Source organism: Periophthalmus magnuspinnatus, chromosome 17 (assembly GCF_009829125.3).
Source record: "Periophthalmus magnuspinnatus isolate fPerMag1 chromosome 17, fPerMag1.2.pri, whole genome shotgun sequence".
Classification (NCBI taxonomy): domain Eukaryota; kingdom Metazoa; phylum Chordata; class Actinopteri; order Gobiiformes; family Gobiidae; genus Periophthalmus; species Periophthalmus magnuspinnatus.
Window position 1 is genome coordinate 3,982,524 of NC_047142.1, and position 14,202 is coordinate 3,996,725.

The 14,202-nt window shown below is 44.0% G+C and overlaps 1 protein-coding gene across 9 annotated transcripts in view; it reads right to left on the reverse strand.

Moving 5' to 3' along the window:
• Positions 1-720: 720 nt before the first annotated feature.
• Positions 721-14,202, reverse strand: part of kmt2cb (lysine (K)-specific methyltransferase 2Cb) — a 36,861-nt gene continuing 23,379 nt past the window's right edge. For 7 of the 9 annotated variants that reach the window (XM_055228711.1, XM_055228708.1, XM_055228705.1 and 4 more), the window contains 25 exons: positions 12,206-14,020; positions 11,779-12,080; positions 10,111-11,693; positions 9,935-10,040; positions 9,766-9,832; positions 9,618-9,678; positions 9,290-9,522; positions 7,500-9,113; positions 7,137-7,328; positions 6,893-7,057; positions 6,654-6,783; positions 6,421-6,568; positions 6,136-6,314; positions 5,935-6,062; positions 5,611-5,860; positions 5,109-5,245; positions 4,871-4,984; positions 3,687-4,803; positions 3,476-3,612; positions 3,256-3,398; positions 2,983-3,154; positions 2,781-2,897; positions 2,633-2,706; positions 2,436-2,544; positions 721-2,365 (listed from right to left, as the gene is read on the reverse strand). In XM_055228711.1, coding sequence (XP_055084686.1) covers positions 2,273-2,365; positions 2,436-2,544; positions 2,633-2,706; positions 2,781-2,897; positions 2,983-3,154; positions 3,256-3,398; positions 3,476-3,612; positions 3,687-4,803; positions 4,871-4,984; positions 5,109-5,245; positions 5,611-5,860; positions 5,935-6,062; positions 6,136-6,314; positions 6,421-6,568; positions 6,654-6,783; positions 6,893-7,057; positions 7,137-7,328; positions 7,500-9,113; positions 9,290-9,522; positions 9,618-9,678; positions 9,766-9,832; positions 9,935-10,040; positions 10,111-11,693; positions 11,779-12,080; positions 12,206-14,020 — 9,186 coding nt within the window. In that variant the 3' untranslated portion in view covers positions 721-2,272. The remainder of the gene's footprint in view (positions 2,366-2,435; positions 2,545-2,632; positions 2,707-2,780; positions 2,898-2,982; positions 3,155-3,255; positions 3,399-3,475; positions 3,613-3,686; positions 4,804-4,870; positions 4,985-5,108; positions 5,246-5,610; positions 5,861-5,934; positions 6,063-6,135; positions 6,315-6,420; positions 6,569-6,653; positions 6,784-6,892; positions 7,058-7,136; positions 7,329-7,499; positions 9,114-9,289; positions 9,523-9,617; positions 9,679-9,765; positions 9,833-9,934; positions 10,041-10,110; positions 11,694-11,778; positions 12,081-12,205; positions 14,021-14,202) is intronic. The other 2 variants (XM_055228706.1, XM_055228704.1) reach the window with 2 other exon arrangements.

The window sequence follows — 14,202 nt, forward strand, 5'->3', positions numbered from 1 at the left end:
ACAAATAAATAGAGATGAAGTATGAGGGCACGTGACTAATACTGAAAAATATGGAAAAAAAAATAAAAATTGTGTAAAAAAAAATGTCGTTTGGTAAAATAAAAAAAACAAAAACAAATTCATGACGTTTAGTTAAGCGATTTCAAATGGGTGTTTATTTTGTGCGTTGCTACCTCTTCCAAGGCACTAGCTCAGTCTTGCAGTTGCCCCCTTGTGGTTTGAGAGAGCACATAGACAAGAGGCAGCAAACCAAGCCATTTCTTAAAATTGCAATGAAACAGTGTACAACAATTGTGAGCAGTTTAGCAAAACGACTACTCAAATGTGTAGTTTAATGTGCAATTTAAATGTTTGTTTTTTTTCCTTGCAAGAAGCTAAGCAAAATTGAAAAATTCAAAGCAAGGGGCAACGCTAAAGATGCACAGTGTAATTTTTCTGGTGGCAGATATGACCGTAGAGATATTTCTTTGCTTGGAATGTTTGGCAGTAAGTGTATCTTTTAAGCATTTGTTTTGGGAACAAAAAAAACCCACTCTTACCATCAGTGGTGTCACCTTTCCACAGATCTGACTGTACAGTCAGGTTTACGCAGTGCACTGTTAAAAAATATGATTGCTGGTGCTTGGTAAAGTGTTCTGTTCACTGAATGCCCAGTGTCTTTCACATTATATTTAAATCAAACAACCACTTACATCTCAATTTCTTCAAGGATTTACACAGTTTATAACATGTAAAATAGTTTATTTTTGTAAATGTTTCTAAATTCCACAAACTTCAAATCTCATACTCTGTACACTCCAAAAGGCATTTTTAAAAAGAATTGAGAGGTGAAATTAACTACTTTCCACAACCAAGAAAATGTAGCACAAACACTGGCAGGATGATATACTATACAGGAGAAGAAAAATATTCAAGAAACAATTTTGTTACAACCATTCATTGAGAAAATATATACAATTGAGTTTTCAGAAAGTTAAAAAAATACATGCCATATACATTACAAGTTCTAAGACTGCTCCAAAATTGTACAGTCAATATTGTGCACACAAAAACTCTTCTAAGCATGTGACTCGTGAAGCGTCAGTGTAAGAAAGATTTCCAATTGCGGAGAATTGCCATTTCTGTTGAAAAGATGGAACAATCTATGCTCCCCTCGGCCACACCTTTACCTTACATATATTACACTTACACATTTGCACCTCGATTTAAAAGCAACTTAAAACATAAACAAGTGTGTGATTCTACTCGAGTTTAAAAAGTTAAAAAGTTTTGGGTTTCAAAACCTAATTCACAGTTTAAAATAAAACCTGATAAACAGCAAATGGTTTATCTCCTTTTTGATTTCAGTAACTTGTTACAATAGTGAACAAAAATATTTCTTTTTAAGTGGTCAAAGTGTGTGTGTAAGTCACAAAACACTACGCTACAATACTTTACTTTTAATACAACAAAAATACTTTGTGAGTTATTGTGGTTATTTTACAAATTCTGTACAAAATAGTCATAATATATACTCTCAAACGGAAATAATGTCCATCTTAAATAAATTTCAATGACAAACAAAAACAATTTAAAAACACCCAAACATCAAGAGGGTTAAGGTAGTATTTGGTCGGTTATTCCTATAGTCTTTTTTTATATACATTTATACAAAAGTAACAGCATGTCTTCTTCTAGCTTCAAAAACAATAGCAATCTAGCCTTCTGTAACTCAATCTCATTATTTTGAGAATAAAATTCATTCACTCAGTAATAAATACAAAACCTCTCAAATTCCACACAAACCAAGTGACAGAACCATGTAAAAAACTGACTCATGGAATCAAGTATTTTCAAAGTTTTTGTGTGTGTGTTTTCTTTAGTGCAATTTTTAAATTCCCTTCGCGGTTTTCATTGCTGTACATTCCTCATTCAGTGATGTCTACATTTAGTCATACGGTTTACATTAACAGTATGAATCAAAGGGCCTGCCCTTAGAATAACAATAAGGCTGCACCCTGCACAGTGCTTTCTCATTCGCTGGTGGATTCATCACCCCGTGTACATATACATCAAACATAGACAGACAAACATAGACGCTCTCTCACATATGGCACAAGTCACAACCTGCTACTGTGTTACGATTCCCTTCCTCCGCTCAGGCTTCCCCACGCTCTGAACCTCCTGTAGGAATCATGCCTCCTTATGTATAAAACCAGAGTGAAGCAGGTCTATCTGTGAACAGATGGTTCTATCCACACACTAGTGGAGAAGGAATGATTTTGGTCACCGTTTAGTTGATCCATTTCCTGCATTCAGAAGCTCCACAGTGGCAGGCAATTGTATGCTGACCCTCTACAGAGTCCAGCTGGTAGTCAAAGCATAGCTAGAAACAACACAAACAGTTATTGCTACTAGTTTAAAGCGTAACTTTCTGTAAAAGGTAGAGTACCCACCTCCTCGCCTTTTCCAATTCGGCAAATACTACTGATAATTATTTTGAATCCCCTTTCAAACGTTACCACCTCGGCAACACAGTTAGGTGTGCATGAGTGGTTGATGTATCTGAGAGTGACAAAGGTTATTAAAATGTATACATAGATGATCTGAAATATATATGATATCACTGAGGCATGTTGAAAATGTCCAGTACCTTGCAAGTCCTCCAGTCAGAGTGGCATCAACAACATGCTCACTGTCGATGCGAAACATGAACACAGTTCGATTCTGAACAGATCCAAATGAGAGAAGTTAGACAAGAGAAAGGTAACATTGCCCATGTAGTGAAATAGACACTTTACCCGAGAACGATAAGTCTTCTCTTTCCTGATGGCAACCTCATTCCGTAATACAGTCCCGGTGTACTCAATCACCATAGTCTGTTTTTCAATGTCTCGTGCAGCAAACAGCCCAAGGCCCTAAAATGCACCAAGATTAAAGTGAAGTTACTCTGTTCACACAGGTCAGGAGAGCGATGGGATGAGCAGGGTGCAGTAGACTCACATGGATGCGAGAGCGAGCCAGGTAAACATTGGCCCTCCATTCACTCTTCATCCAACGGTACTGCGAGGACCGGGGGTGCACCACTGGAGGCTTGTTGTGGGTTGTGCCCCCTTCGCCCTGGGCTATATTCTGGTTTGATCTTGTGCTGTTACTCGTGGTCTGTGGTTGAGGCCTAAGGGTTGAATTGATATTAGCATTAGTCTAAGGGTTGAATTGATATTAGCATTTAAAAAGTTTAAGTGTATGGAAGATGAAGCTTATTAAATACATTACCTTATCACCACTGATGCACGGGGTGTGCTGACTCTGGGCAGGGCACGGGCACTGCCTTCTGGGTTGATCACAAGTGGCAGCTCGATGAGGGGATTGCGTCCATAACGGAAAGTATATTTGTCACATGCCTCAACTCCAGGCAGCTAAAGAATATATATAGATTAATATACAAGAATAATAATAAAACTAAAGAAATAAAAACAATAAAAGAATCACAAACCGATTCAGTGATTTTAGCAACAGCAGGGACTGTGAGCCCAAACAGGTCCTCTCCTTTGAGGTAAACTGGGAACAGTTTCAGAGTCCCAACTTCAGATCTTTTCTCCGCAACAGGACCCAGAACCTTATCCCACACTCCTATGAAAAATAAAAAGAACACACCATTTTAATAGCACTTATAGTACAAAATATACAATAAAATCACAAAGTACCTTTCGGTGTGGTGTCTGTGAGGACCAGGTCTTGGTAACCCTGTTCAATCACTCTGATGCTAAACTCCGGCAGCCCATCCATGTCGTCGACAGAGCAGACGTAGCGGCAGCGACGGTTGCCATGACGCATGCTCCAATAAATACGACAAGCCTCATAACCAACTGGAAATATGGCTGTTGGGGAGTGGAAGGCTGCCATTTGTAGAGGGGTGAGCTGGCCTATAGCATGCAGCACAAGACTGCCCACTCGTAAAGTGTAGCCCAATTCTGGATGCTGTACTGCGGAGGCTATCTGACGCACTTCATCTCTTTGAACATAAACGCGACGAAAAACAGCAAAGCAGCGCAGCTCATGCTCCATAGCCTGTCCAGCTGCACCCCTCGGCCTGTGAGCGTGACACAACATGGTTTTGTCCTTGAAGAACGTACACTGAGCTTGCAGAGCACAGGTGAAGTGGTAGACATTAGTGCAGCGCAGTCGATGGCAGCCACTGGTAGCCCCCGTCTGCTGGCAGAAGGCACAGCGCACCGTTTGACCACGACGGAGAGCTAGCTCCACATTTATCAGTGCTCCAGCCTGCGTCTCATACACCTCAGTGGACCACAGGGCACAGTTGAGATGTACCCATACATCTAAGTCCAGATTAAGAAGCCTTGCTGGACCATCAGTGATTCCATCTCCAAACTGGTGGCAGAAACAGCACCTCCTCTGATCTCGGAGGGAGGACGTAGGGCGCAGAGAGGCCCCCAGTTTCTTTAGAAGCTCATCAATCTTCTCCTCCTCAGGGAGATGGGAACTTCCCCTCGGGACAACCACCTGAACACTCCACTTCCTCCAGCGCAGGCCTTTCTGTCTCTTTCCTTGGTGCCAGCCATCATGGGACCTTGGCCTGGCCTTCAGCTTCACTGTCACTTTGATAGCATCAGACTTGTTTTCATGTTTGGGCGCCTCTCCGGCAGATGGGAAGGGCAGAGGGGGGGTGGAAGGTGGGGACTGCTTAGGCTGAAGTTGAGCCAAACAGTGAACATCTAGTGAGGACATATTGTTGTTGTACTGATGCTGAGCTTTTGAGAGAATTTCAGATTGCCCAGAAACCGGAAGAAGGCTCACCGACTCCTAAAAGATAGCTGTCATTAGACAATATAAAATGTAACATTTGTACAGGACATGAAGTGATATAAACCTTGACTTCTGAGTTTGGACGAGGCTGCACAGGAGATGCAGAACAATATAAGAGGAAACAGCTGTTGCTGCAGAAAACTAAATGGTCCTCAGGTTTCATACGGCCATGATATTGCTAGAAATAATTCAGATATTACAAATATTAGCAAATTAGCCACTGATAAAATATATACTTCATTATATGTATTTCAGCAGACAAATACTAGAAAATATGAGCAATTTAACACTGAATAACATACCTTTAAATGTGCAGGGAGATCTTGGAAAGATTTCTGGACTCCATTTCCCAGAACCACCACCTTACAGTTGCAGCACCATGGGGGCTTGGACCCAGGACTCCCAGGAATCCTCTGATCAGGCCTCAACATGGCACAACCTGAAACAAGTTTTCACAAGTTTTTATCAGATTTTCATATGTGTTATATATAAAATATCTATATATATATCTATATATATATCTATATAGATCTATATATATATATCTATATAGATCTATATCTATATAGATCTAGATCTATATCTATATAGATCTAGATCTATATCTATATAGATCTAGATCTATATAGATCTAGATCTATCTATCTATATATATATATAAAATATGTATATATATGTTTTTATATATATATATATATATCTCAATAAAGATTCAGACTTTTCCTTTTGCCTTTAGCTATAATACTACTACAATATAATATATATATAATACAATAATTGTCAATATACAGGTTTATTACACACCAGAGCTGTTGGCAGGAAAGCGGAAATGATGAAGTTGTTGCTGCATCATGCCGTGCGGCCTCATCATGGGCCACCCATTGTTTGGTCCATGGAAGAACATCTGAGTGCGTGGATCCATGCCATGAGGGCCTATCCTGGGGCCACTGTACATCTGCTGAGGGCCTCTGTCTGGAGTGCTGCTGACCTCATAACAACTCGGGATCTTCACACAGAGAAGGTCGGAAATTGCTGCCACTACACCAGTAATGTTCTAAAAAACATATTTTAAGAATTACATTTAAGACAAAAGCAATGCAGATGTAACGATCTGACTAATGTTCTTACCTCAGCAGCAGCTGGTCTCAATGTGATGGCCACAGAAACTAGGCCTTGTTTAGAGTTGTTTAGAGCGTCAAAGGGACCACCAAAGAACATTGGTTCTGACTTTATGTCTCGAAGTTTGATCTCTGTTCCTAGGAGTTAAGATGCACTTGTCATTCCTATCCCCCCAAAATATTTGAACATATAAATGTTTGAAATTTGTACCTTTGCCCTCTGCAGGAGGAAGCATAGGTAGAACTGGAGACAGACAGGGTGACAGAGGTTCCTCTTTTACCACTGCTAAGTCTGGATAACGACTGATCTCCATGCCAACCACACTTTCAGGAGATGAGGATGGTACAAAACTGTCAGGAGTGTCCCTGTCCTTGCAAGATTCTTGTACTCTACAATTGCACATGAAAACATTTTTTAACACCAAAAATCCGTAGTGCCAACAGTTATAAATAAACAGTTTTGAACCATCACAAAATATCTTGTCTTAATCCCTACCTGAGCTCCTCCTGGTTGTTGTGGGGTGGAGTAGGGAGCGAAGCAGGTACATCCACAGTTTTGGGTCCCTGTGCAATGGCCCGGGCCAAGAGATCATCTTCAGGCCTAAAAGGAACATGCAGTCCCTTTGGGACTAGGCCTTTTGACACTGTAAAAACAACAAAAAATGTACAATTAAAACTTTGGCTCCCATTTTTAATTACCAAATAGTTGTTGTTTTTCTCTTGTTTTACCTATAGCAGCAGCTTTACTGGCCAGCTCTTCTGTTGTGGCAAATCCATTGATCATTTTCTGTCGGTTCACAGGTGGTGGAGTGGGGGGGAGAGATGCCGGTGGCGTCGGTGGATTGCTCAGGTTACTCTGCTTAAAAATCATACCATTTTGGCATTTCAGCTTTTCGGTCTATTACCTCTGTGCATCAGCTACTGTAATCAATTTATTTATTTACAGCTGAAATAGGTACTCGTTTTACCTTGTATGCCAGTTGGGAGTAATAGTCTGACACACCATCAAGTGAAGCACTGCCAAAGGTTCCAGATAAAAGGGACTCTCCATTCAGCTGGCCACTCCCATACGGTGCAAAGTGGGCAAAGTTGATTCCAATAAGTGGTTCCATGAGTGGCAATAGTGACAACTGCTGTATCACCACAGAATAGTGTATTATTTAATTTATTTTTAAGAATACAGTTAAACATTTTAGTAAAACAATGGATTACCTGTTTGATTTGGGTCATTACAGCATCAGGTCCAGAGTGTATCAGTTGCCTCTCGTCAGCTTCCTTCTTTCTCTTTTTGTAGCGAGGAGGCGGCTTGTCTCCACTTCTAGGAGCCCTCTTGTTTCTCCCTTTCTTTTTGTCCTGCTCAGAATGCAAAGGTCCTGGGAAGTCAGGGATGCCATCAGAATATCCCTGTAAAAATTAATAAATAATAAAATCAGAAATACACATCTTACAGGCCAACAGCAAAAAGACAACACTGACTCATCTTAAATGTATTAAAACCGATGCCTCCGCATTTGTCATCAGTTTGTCACTCACTATGTGGGCTTCTTACATTTTATTATCCTGTCAAACACTCACCCCATTGCTGTCTATGGAGCTTTGCCTAAGAAGTGATTTGCAGTCCACCTCTTCCTCCTCAGAGCGTAGACTTTCTTCAGACTGCTGATGGGACAGTCCTGGAGGAGGGGTGCTCTTGTTCTTCAGAAGGTGTTTCAGTAATTCATTACTAGCCTCACTCTTACTTGGACTTTGACCAGGTAAAAACGGGGATGTCCCTTTACTTCCCTCCTCCTTAACAGCACTCATCACGGAGTCCAAAGACTCTTCTCTTGGACCATGGCATTCGCTGGCATCAGGCTGCTCCAGTTTAATGTTGCTGAGGATCCGCTCATGTTCCTGAGCCTGTATTTGTGCTTGTTCTGATTGGAGACAAGGCTGACCTCCAGAAAGCTGCCTTTCCAGCTCTGAGGGATTGGGGGTAGAGGCTCCCAGTATGGGTGACCGTGACAAGTCTTGATCTCCAAAGATGTGCGAGTTTCGGGTTGGGGTAGAGGCAGTGTCAGAGACACATGGTGTGAGTGGGGCAGTGAGGTCTGAGTGTGGAGTAGATGGAGTCTTCACTGACTCGGAATCTTCATCCTTTTTCTTTTTGCGGCTTCTCTTCTTTTTCCCTTTCTCGTCAGGAATGATGTTGGAGTAAAGCTGAATTAGAGACTGGCCTGAGCCTGGAAAGTTAGATGGCAGGGGAGTAGATTCCCCACCTAACTGCGGCCCATCTCCCTGCATTGGAATCATCATTCCAGGTCCACTAAACTGACGAGGTCTCAGTTGTCCTGGAGGAAAGTTATGACCTTGTAGAGGGCGATTATCTGGTTCTACCCCAGGACCCATGTCTGCAGGCATCATTCCATTGCCCATGGAGGCTCTTCTGTCAGCTTGCATGAATGCCCCTGGTGGTGAGCCAATGCCAGCTCCTTGTGGTGGGGAGAACATGGGCTGCTGTTGGTGCTGTAAAGGAGGCCTCTGTGGCGACATAAAGTCCTGCGGCAGCTCCGAGTTGAAGAATGGCATCTCAGCCAAAGGTGCCATGCTCCCGTCTGGTCCCAGCATTCCTTGTTGCTCCATTTCCATGCGCTGTTTGAGTGCTCTCTGACGCTCCACCTCTTGCATGAGCTGTACTCGTTGCCTTTCCTGCTGCTCCCGCAGCCTCTCCCTCCTTTCTCGCTCCTGAAAGCCCTCACTGAACGGGTTATTGTCATCAAACTTTACTCCACCAGACTGCATGGGCTTCAGTACAGCAGAACCAGCTGGTGCTTGGGGATCTATCGGGATCTGTGCGTGCGGAGGCATGGGTCCCATTGGCATCTGATGAGGCGGTGCAGGGGTTCCCACAGGGACCTGAGGGGGCATTAAAGGGGGCATTCCTGGAGCACCCATTGGCATTGGTGCCACTGGGTTCCAGCCAAGTGGCGGTTTGGGCATACGTGAAGGTGCATTCGGCTGGCCGGGGTGTGTTGGCATTTGAATCATGGGGTTCATAGCTGGCTGACCCATCGGAGGACCACCAGGGACCAGACCAGGAGGACCAGGAAGAGGATGCATTCCAGGCATCATGGGAGGCATATTGTTTTGCTGTTGTTTTACTCTGTATTCCTCAATTAGTTCTGCATGTTCCTTCTGTTGCTTGCGGATCTTAAAAAAAACAAACAAAAAAACATAAGCTATAAAGGGCTTTCCTTTATTTTAATAACATTCACAAACTGAAGTTATCGCCATAATAATGAAAAATGAACCACATAAATGAGCTTTCTGAATGGCTGAACTGAAATGAAAATGGCGTGTTGGGCTTTGACAGACCAAGCATTTACCTGCTCCAGCTGTTTCTGCACTACACCCTGCTGCTCTGTGACATGTTTGAGCTGCTCAGCATCTTCCTCTGGGAACTCTCTTCCTGCCTTTTTAGCTGTTCTCTGCTTGGCAGACAGGGCTTTTTTAGACTTTCTGTGAGCTCCTATCTTCTCTTCCAGAAACTTCTGCTGCATTTGAAGTAGTTGCTGTGTCTCCTGGAGCCACTCTTCATATTGAGCCCTCTGAGCATTGTCTGAAAAAAGAAGTTTTTGTTAGTAACCCTGACAGCATAAAAACAAACATAAAATGTCTAAGTTTAAGATGTACTTGAATCTTTAGAAAACTTACTGACAAAACCTGGTCCAAAGTTTGGAGGATTTGGTCTTGAGACTTGAGCCAAATGCCCATCCTTCAAGCAAAGGCGAGTGTAAAAACAAGTAATGGTGAATATGGACAGAGTTTGAGAATTTTGCTCTATTTACAAAACTATAATTACCTGTCCGATGACTTGAGGAGGAAGTGGGGCGCTTTCAGGACAAGGGGGTAAGGGGCCAGAGGGAAACCTAAAATATCAAATAATTTGGACATAAAAAACAGCCCAACCTTTAGTCAATTATTATGGCATAAGAGAGAGTAAACACAGGAACATTAGTAAGGACATTTACCTGACCATCGAGGACATGCCCATGTTGTTCTGAACCATAACTTTATTAATTCCTTTAAGGGCAACCATTTTTGCTTTCATAATAGGATCTGTGATGGCATCAAAATCTGCAAAGAAGCCAAGTCATAAATCACAGAATAACAATTATATCATAGATTTGTGAGAGAGGCAAGTTACCAATGTTTGGAAAGAAGGAGTCACTGGAACGTTGTCGAATCATGGCTTGCATCTGTCTTTGTTGCTGTTGCTCTTGCCTCTCTTGGTCAAGAAGGTCCTGTAAAAGGAGGGGCTGCTCCTCCAGTAGAAGAGGACGTGGTGGCTGGTTGTGCTGGCCCAGAGCCTGATTTACAGGCACCTGCTGAGCCTGGTTCAAACTATTTTGGTCAGTGCTGGAGGAAGGCTGTAGCTGGGGGTCTGTTGCATAGTCCCCCATTGATGTTTCACCGGCTGTGGTAGCATCACTTATGGTTTGATTCATCAGAACTTCAGAAGCATGTTTAATATCTGTCACCTGGCCTTGCGGTGGTAGAAGGTTACTGCTTTGATTGACAGATTCAACCATTGGATTTAATGACTGCTCTTCAGGCTGCTGCTTAATGAGTAAGCCAGAGAGGACCGGGGTGGAGTCTGGGACTCCTGCCTGCTGATTTGAAGTTAAGTTGTTAACAAGATTTTGCTGTTCCACAATTTCAGAATTGCTCCGACATTCTTTAACCTCAGTTTTAATTTCCTGCTGAGGTGCCATGTCTTTAGACAAAGAAGCGTCCAAGTTACCTGCAGCCTCAGACTGGTCACTGGCAGAATTAGATTTTTCTTGTGCAGACTCTGAACATGATGTCTCAGCTCCACTGGAGCTACTTGAATTCTTATTGTCTGCAGTATCTGTGTTGTCATCCATTGGATCATTCAGATCCAGTTCCTCACTGAACATGTCTTTCTTTATGTCATCTAGGTCGGGATCAGTGTAAGCAATGATGTCAAATTTACCCGAGACTCCGAGAAAGTCATCAAGATGTAGGTCATTTGTCTCAAGATCAAGATCTTTACCATCTTCTGGGTCCAAATTAAGGTTTTCCAGATCAGCATCCACCAAGTCTTTCACTTCCACATCTTCAAGGTCTTTCACAGCAGATTCCTCACCATCTAGCTTCTCTTCCACAACATCACCAGAAGATAGAGACATGGTATCTGTCTGTCCAGGAAGCTGTGCATTAGCAATCATAGTGGATGTCAAGTTCTGAGTGTCAGAGGGAGCGGGCTGGCTCAATGACCTCATTAGAGGAGACTGTTTAAGCATGGTGTTTCCACACATCTGAGTTTGTTGATGTAGATTACCCATGCTTGCTGAAAGCTGCATATGGACTGCCTGGCCTGTTAAAGGATCTACCATTCTGGGTACCTGCATTAAGGGCAATCTAGAATCAGGTGCCCCTGAAAAGCCTGGGGGCCTCTGGGCATGCATGTTGGGATCCACACTTCCTCCTTGCATGACATTAGGAGGAAAGGGCATACGAGGCCTGCTTTCTGCCGCTCTGTGACGTAGTTCAATAAAAGGTTGCCCCATAATGTTATGCTGTTGTACAGGCATTCCTCGTGATGGGAAGTGCTGTAAACCTATGGGGTTATTTCCGATGTTTTTGGCCATTTCTGCAGACATTGACCGCCTCATCTGTGGAGGTACATTCTGCATTGGGTGTTGGCCCCTAGGAAAGAACTCCTGGGCTCCCTGAGGTCCCATAGCACCGGGCGCAAAAGAAAACCTGGAAAATCAAAAATGGAGAACCCAGTTATACCACTTGTTATTTTAAGACACAGGGATTTAACGAAATAGCTTTTAGCACAAACCTTAGTCCCTGTTGTCTAAAATTTGGATCTGTAGGAGGGGGTCCACGTAGCACATCATTATGAATTGGGATGCGCTGATCTGTTGGGAAGGGTCCTGGAAACCTCATTGGTCTGACAGGAGCTTGACCTGGATACGGTGGGGGAGGCCGGTTAAATATTTCCCCTTGCTGCCCATGGCCCTCCTGGGGCCAGGGTCGAGGTGTCCCTGGTGGCATATTGCCAGGGGGCTCTTGAGGGCCTCTTTCTTGACGAATTGCACGCTGCTGCTGTTGCTTGATGAGAAGTTCTCTTATTCTTTGTCGCTGCAATATAAAAACAATATTTTAATAATCCATAATTTCTATAAGAGACAAAAATAAAGCATTTTGAACAAAATTGTTTTTTATTTTACATCGAGTTCAACAAGTTGTCACAAATGATTACACACCTGTCTGAGTTTGTCTTCACTTTCACCCTGAGCCTCTGATGCTGCACAAGGCATGGATGTGTTGTTAGAGGTCAGATCTGGATCTTGTGTTGCAGCTTGTGTCGTGTTCTCCACTTTTTCCTGTGACACCGTAGGAGTTTGCTCAAATGGGTCATGGCCTGGTGTCTGCCCAGCCTGACGTGAAGGTGACTGATCATCAGAGATACTGGGATGTTTTGGTGTTTGGGAGCCAGGCTGAGTAGGTGGTTCCTGAGTTCTGCCAGGTGGTGGAGAAAAAGCATCCTGCCCTCCCATTGGCCTCTGCCCCCGACCGTCAGATGTGGGTCGAGGGGTCCCTGGTGGTTGAGCATAGGGGTCATTGAGCAGTGGTCTAAGGCCCCCTTGCTGTGAGAACATGTCATTACTGCCAACCCTTGTCATGCCAGGGCTGCTCGCAAATGGCTCCATAGTTCCCCTTTGGCTTCCAGGAGATTTGGAAAACCTCTCTGCTACAGATGGCCGTGGGGTCCCTGGTGGCTGGGCATAAGGGTCTACAGAGTGAGATGGTGACATTCTCTGAAGCGGATTTATTCCACTGGGGCGAGGTGTGGCAGGAGCTTGGGAGTAGGGGTCCGAAGATGGGCTAGGTGTGCTTGGTTGACAGTAATTGTCATGGGGACGTGGGGTACCAGGGGGTCTGGCATAAGGCTCAAAAAATGGACGAGAATGACCACTTTCACTAGACGATGACCTGCTTGATCCAGACTGTTGAGCGAAGGGGTCATATGTATAGTGGTCTGGCCTTGGAGTAGAAGGTGCTTGTGCATATGGGTTTCTAGATAAATGATTCATCTGGCCAGGCTGGACAAACTGAGAGTGATGTTGACCTATTCGTGGGGGACTTGTAAAGTTATCACTTCCTGATGGTCTTGGAGTGTGAGGAGGCTGAGAATACGGATCATTCTGCTGATTAAATCTGTCAGGGCGATTGAAGGACTCTTGAGCCTGAGGTGGAGGCATGGGCGTTTTGAATAGGGGAACAGATCCTGACTCATTACTACCAGGAATTGGTGTTAGTAAAGGTCTGGAGTAAGGATCCGACAAGATCATTCTGTTCTGGGCCATTCGTTGATAAGCCTCATTTCTAATCATAGGCCTTGAATAAGGATCCCTCCCTGGTGACCCCATTGGAGGCCTACCCTGAGAACTCTGAGTAGCCCGAGGGGGACCCATGGGCTTCAAAAAAGGATCTTGTTCATTGGACGGCCTCGGTGTGTCAGGGGGTTTGGCATAAGGATCACTGCTAACAGAAGTGGGTGAACCAAAAGACTCATGAGCAGGAGAGGGACGCCCTTGCTGTTCCATGAGAGAGTTTGGGGATTTACCCGATTCGACGGGTAGTCTGCGACACGCATTTGGCCCCAAAGCTGGTGGTGGTCTTGGAGTTCCAACCATCTTTGCATACGGGTCCCAAGGTGACGATGGCCTGGAGCCTGAGGAGCCCGGGGAGAAGACCTGTGGGGACTGTGGCTGAGACAAGGGCCCTGATGGAGGTGGAGGAGGAGGTCTGAGAAACACATCCTCTGGCCCAGAGGTGGGGGTTCCTGGGAGCTGTGGTCTGGTAAAGCCTTCTTTAGAGCCCGGTGGTTGCATTGGGGATGTGCTGCCGTTGCTGGGTTGAGAGGCTGGACTCTGGTTTCCACTGTTGTTGCCATCTTCTGACTGGCAACTAAGATGCTGTTGAAGCTGCTGCTGTTGGAGCTGCTCATTCTTAACTTGCTCTAGTTTCTGTGTGGCTTCAATTTTGGCCTGCTGTTTACTTTTCTGGCGCATTTGCTGTAGAAATAAAAGGGTAGCACAAATTAGAAATCAAAAGGGAAAATTACAAAAGATAAAAACAAACATTTGGAATACCGATATGGGCCAACAAACCAAGGTAGTTGGTAAATGTGTAGGATAGTGCGGTTGTTTAGTAGATTTCATGGATGTCTTAATGAAAGTAGCCCTGTCGCTGCATA